A 6,029-nucleotide genomic window follows, 5' to 3' on the forward strand; every position below is an offset into this window, starting at 1 on the left:
TGACTTGTCAGGGCTTGAACACTCTGGGGAGAGCTGATAAAAGTTCAGCTCTTTGAATTTATTTTTTTCGGACCAAGAATCAAGCAGTCTTTTCTTACTCCACAGGAGCTATGTGCTCAAAGTGAGGGAACAGGGACTGAAGCCTAGAAAATCATGCTAAGGTTAAAAACACTCCAGCTAGGAAAGTCACTGAAGTCCTCCAGAGTAGAAGTGAAAATTTTATGCCTGAACAAAATACCTGAAGATGAAATCTCCCCATCAAACTCAGAGGGCTTTCTGACAAGGTCTCTTCTGCTTGCAGCTTAAGTGGCCTTTCCTTCCCTCTTCCCCAGGAAAACATGCCTGTGCAGTAATCTTAAGCACACTGCAAACAAGAACTGGATTTCATCTCTTGACAGAAGACTGCCAAGTCTCAGACTATCACTTTTCCACTGAGGAAGAGGAGTGAAATACTTGCTGGCAAAGAGAAACAACAAAAACTGACATAGAATTGTTTGCACTGACATAACGATTTTACTTCTTTGTTCTCTCTTGGTTTCCTAGCAATTTCCAACATTGTCTCAGCTTTTTCAACTAACATTTAGCTGACATTTTCCCAGAAATACCCACTGAGACCTTTCCTGAACGGTGGTATGTGATTTGGAGCCTTACTTTCCATACTTGGGCTCCTTCACATCATACACAAAGAAACCTTCCATGAACCTTTTACTCAACAAGGAGCTCACACCAGTGAATACAGAGCCAGAGGGATCCCTCTTGTTATGCATTTTAGAAGGCAGGAGAAGGACACGGTTAATTATGTCTGACTTTTAGTAAGAGGAGAACATCAGGAGAAAAATGTTATTCTCAAAGGAAAATTAAAAATATTGCCTAATATCCTAACTTGGGTTTTTAAGAGTGTTTAATAAACAAATTAAAACCATTGCATTAAATAAATCATAAATGCACTTGCTTCAATGCAACCTGGAACTCTTGGTTTATAGAAAAAATTAGTGTCTTTTGCCTACGGACATTTAGATTCACTTTTTGCAAAGAAGCAGAATTAAAACTGCCATCTATGAGTCAAACTGTGTGTTTCAGAGGAAAAGCCTGAAAGGTTTTCCTCACCAGGGCTGGAAGCACGCTCGGACACCAGTGGAAGACTTCCTTTACCTGCAGTGAGCTTTGTATCAGAGGCAGTATCCAGCTAAGTCAGCGTGCACCAGGAAAGAGAGCACAGGCTTTGCTTTGGCACGCACCCACTGGCAGTGGCTGCTCAAGAAAGGTGCTGACAGGACAGACTGCTGAAAAGCCAAACCCAAAACAGTCACCTGGAGATGATCTCTTGTGGGCTATTACACGTCCTTTGCTTTTAGTCCTTCCTATAAGAGAGGCATGCTTAGATTGACAAAATTTCTCCACTGTTTTAGGATACGTATAGTACCTATCTCTTAAAGTGCTTTGAGAAAAAAAATTATAACAATCACTATAGCAATGGTTCTAATATTACATTATGATGTAATGTAATATAAAAAATACACAAATGGTAGGACAGTGATGGGCTTCAATTTGTTTACTAATAAATAAATAAATCTCTTTACTAGCACATGGAAACCACACTTATCATCACTCCCAAGGAGTTCTGCAAGTCTGATATAGCTCTTCTGCTGGTGTGCATCTGTGACAGCTTATGTCAACTCAGAATCTGACCCACAGTATCCATCTTCTTCTGCAATTTAAAAACTTCTATTTCTGGATAATAATACATTTCTGTACTTTATGCTTTATGTCCTGGTTTTGACTGGGATACAGGTAATTTTCTTCTTAGTAGCTGGTACAGAGCTGTGTTTTAGGCTTAATGTGAATAATTTAGGCTTAATGTCAATAATAATGAGAATAATGTGGGTAACACAGCGATGATTTAGTTGTTGCTCAGTAGTGCTCACTGTCAGTCAAGGACTTTTCAGTTTCTCACACTGGCAGTGAGTAGATGTGAAAGGAGCTGAGATGGAGCATGGCCAGGTCAGGTGACCTGAACTGGCCACGGGGCTATTCCGTACTACAGAGCCTCATGCTCAGTATGTAAATGGGGGGAAACTTGGCTGGAAGGGGCCATTCCTCGCTGCAGCATGGGCTGGGCATTGGTCAGTGGGTGAGCAATTATATTGTACATCAATTGTCTTTCTTGGGATTTTTTTTTGCTGCCTTTCTATTATTATTATTATTATCATCATTAATATTATTAATAATATTAATAATGATAACAATAAAAATTACAATTATTAGACTTCTCTTATCTCAACCTATTGGGTTTTACCTTTTTTTTCCCTAAATATCCTCCCCATCCCACTGATGGGGATGGTGTGTGTGGGGTGTGAGTGGCTGCATGGCATTTAGCTGCTGTTTGAGGTTAAACCACAATATATAATAAACAGTTGCTAGGCTGGGTAGATAAACAGTGAAATGCTGTAATCTAGCAATGTATTTTCACTGAATAGAGATGGACAAATTTCTTCATGGGAAAAATGCTGCTGAAATTAGAGAAAGCTCCCTAGACAGGTGGTTCAGCTGATACTGAAAGCCCAGGCAACTCTCCAGTGGCAGAGAAATCTGATAATTCCCATGTTCCATTCTGAATAAAATCTGTCCCCTTGTTATCACCAAATCTGTCCAATACATGACTACACAAAGCTTTCAGATTCTCTCATATCAGAACATGTCAAATCAAGCCATCCCAAGTTTGGCTTTGTTCAAAAGGAGTATGTAATAAAAAACACAAACATGGAAGGAGTATGTGGTGGAAGCAGAATGCCTCGATTTGCAAAGCTTCTGCTGACCCTAAATGCCAAATCATAAAACTGCGTGGGAAAAAAACAAGAAAGGGAAACACTTCTGAAACACCCTCTAAAAAGAACAGCAGAGGCCAGAAAAGCTGCTGAGATTACACTGGGGCTTGCTCAGGCAATGACGATGACAAGATTTTAAGGCTCCAGGAGGAGGTCTTGTCTTATTCTAGATTTCCTGTCTAAAATGGCCAGAAACTGAGGGAAATCAGCAAGGAAACATCAAAGATTCCAATTGCATATGAGTCAGATCAGGTGTGGTGTGTACCAGAAGCAAAAGTATTTCACTAGGGTTTCCTGAATTCAGGATCTGCTCTGGGGCACACTGAGCAGAATAGGTTTCCCTTCAGCACCATGCAGGAACCACATCTGCCTGCTGCAATAATCAAGGTAAACTCCCACTAATGCCAGTGGCACATGAGTGTCCTTGCACCAGGGCTGGTATCTATTTCCGGCTACACCTCAGCAGTCTATAATTTGCATTCATTTTGCCCACCTACTGCATGACAAATTGGTGCAAGTGGCACTGCATTTCCACCTGCATATTCACTTTTAGACTGCCATAGTCAACACCAGGTACTTTGTAGCTCACCCTGCCAGGGCATGAGATCTTCACAAGGAAGCTGCAGATAGGACACTGCACCTGCTTCCCAGAGTGCAGGACACAGCAAACAGCGGGACAAGACCAGCAAGGCTGTCTACTCCACCCAGTTTTCCTCAGCAAGTTTGCTTCCTGAAGGATTTTACAGAGCACACGTTCCAACTTATCATGAAATGCTTTGAAAAGAGGCATCTTAGAACTGGACAAAGATAACAGTGAAACTCCATAAGGGACTAAGGTGGAGAAGGATGAGCAAAACCAGCAAAGCTTACAGCTCCACACTCAGCTCCACATCCCTGCCCAGCAAAGAACTCTGGACATCTAACAGGCTGCACAAGGGCTTTGATTAGGACTAGGCAGTTACCATCCCTTCCCAAACACATAAATATTGAACTATCCAACAAAGATTTCCCCTTATGTACTTTGGACTTTATAATAATTTAAACAACCATTTAAACAATTAAATACTTTCCTAAGTAGGAAGCAACCAAACTGTACTCAGAGGTTAACTACCCTCTAGCACACTGTCATTAAAATTATTTACGCCACTGTTGATATCACAAGGACATGGCTAACTAGACAAAACTAACATCTAACTAGAAAAAAAAAAGGCTTTTCAATTTTGTTAGGTAGAGAAATCTCTTTTAGTTTCCTCTGTATAACAAACACAAATTGGTAATTACAACTGATGGGGATTTCTTCTTTACCTGACAGTTAGAGTAGCATATCTTTTAAGTTATGGATATTAAACAGGGCAGAAAATGTTTTGGTATAGAGCAGAGTACTACTTAGCAGCACAGAACACAAAGATGAACTTCATTCTCTCCTGGCAAAGTCAGGACTATTGACCAAAATTATATTGTTTCCACAAAATGAGAACAATGCCTCAGTGAGTACTAAGAATAAGTTTTGTCCATCCAGAAACAATGTTTCTATTTCAACATACTCTGAAATTATTTCAAAACCCCAATTTTTAAAAATACTGAGTATGGAAAAAATAAGTAGTATCTTGCAATCATCCACAGCCATTTGCCCGAAGCAACAAGGAGAGAAGTTTAATGTTGTAATCTTTAACAATCACACATGAAAATTCAACCATCCAGCCAAATCATTAGGATGTTAAAAGATAATTCAATTTCTTCAGAATATTATTCCTGAGGTCATACTTTTAAGCTTCATCAGCTACTGAGACAACAACAAAACAACAAACTCATAGGGGACTGAGCATCCTCCTCTTGCCACATTAATCCAGAATCCAATGAGTTAAACAGAAATTACAAATTCCAAGAGGTTTCCTGTACATCTAGAACCCAATCTCTGTTCTGACCCAAGTTGAATGCACCTGGAAGACTTATTTTTGTAAAAATACTCTGAATTTTCCAGTGCTGTCTGAAACATTGTTATGGTAAAATAAAACTAAGAATATCCAGGATCTCTGACTGCATGAAATACTTTCTGATGGTAACCACCTACTCATTACTCCCTAGAAATCATGGCTTCTTCATTAAAATACAAGGGTTAAAAACAGAATGATGAACACCTATAGTGTTCCCCTTATGTAGTCATGCTGACATCGCTTGTTTAACCAGGATTTTTTGCAGGATTTGGGGGAAATAATATTGCAACTCCACCTGACCGAATCCCATATTTTTCAAAAATCGCATCACAAGCTCTTGATTGTGACACAAAAGAGTTTCTTGGTTTCTGCACTGCTGCAATAAAAGCCTGCTGCAGGCAGAATAAGAGATCAGAAAGAAGAAAATATGAGTGTCAACCTGACATCATCTTTCTAAACATACAGCAAATCATTGTGCTGCTGGCTGTGCTAGAGAAGGATTTCTTTCTGCATTTCTCACTCCAGCCATGTTACTCTTCTTATCCAGACCACAACCTCCAAAACCACCCTTTCATCCTGCAATTTCCTGTTCAGCTTTCTCTCTGCTTGTCATGCCTTTTTAGGCTGCACATTTCAAACAGATCCACGATGTACCCCAGGTCCAAAAGCATGAAAGTGGCATAGATAGAGCATTGAGCACCAAAGGTAAGAGAAAAACCAGATTTCTCCTCTGGATTTATGGCCTTGAAGCCCTAGGTCTTTCCCATAGACAGCACCCTTTACCACCATTATGCTTCCAAATCAAGCTTGCCAGACTAAAACATGCCACCTACTTTTGAAGATCCCATGGTAGGTCCCGGTAGGCCTGGTAGCCTTTCTGCCCACCAACAAAGGCTTGACTAAAGTCTGGACTGCGCAGAGAATGGTGCTGGAAAATGCAGGAGTCGCATTGACTGGTGTGATGGGAAGGGAAAGGTGTTGAATGAAGATCCTTCATTGAGGCACAGCTGGCGCAACACCCAGCACCCTGTGGGTTATTGCAAAATGAGGGAACGAACTTCAGAATAAAAACAAACAGAGGTAAGCATGGAGTTGATAAGGAGACTGCAACCTTCCGATCAGCTCCGCATCAAAGAGCTCCCCAGGCAGAGATGGAGTGAGCAGATAAACCGGCCCAAGCAAGAAGACTTGTTCTTCACTACAGCGAAACAGGAAGTGTGTGAGGTTTGCCTTTTCCAGCACTCCCTTTCTGTCCAGCTTTTATCCCGAC

The 6,029-nt window shown here is 40.7% G+C and overlaps 1 protein-coding gene across 1 annotated transcript in view; it reads right to left on the reverse strand.

Annotated features, from left to right (window-relative positions):
- LOC134564261 (transmembrane protease serine 11E-like) overlaps window positions 1-5,756 on the reverse strand; it is a 39,931-nt gene extending 34,175 nt beyond the window's left edge. Inside the window, exon 1 of the mRNA XM_063423013.1 lies at window positions 5,593-5,756. Coding sequence (XP_063279083.1) covers window positions 5,593-5,756 — 164 coding nt within the window. The remainder of the gene's footprint in view (window positions 1-5,592) is intronic.
- Between the last annotated feature and the right edge of the window lie 273 nt (window positions 5,757-6,029).

Source organism: Prinia subflava, chromosome Z (assembly GCF_021018805.1).
Source record: "Prinia subflava isolate CZ2003 ecotype Zambia chromosome Z, Cam_Psub_1.2, whole genome shotgun sequence".
NCBI lineage: Eukaryota > Metazoa > Chordata > Aves > Passeriformes > Cisticolidae > Prinia > Prinia subflava.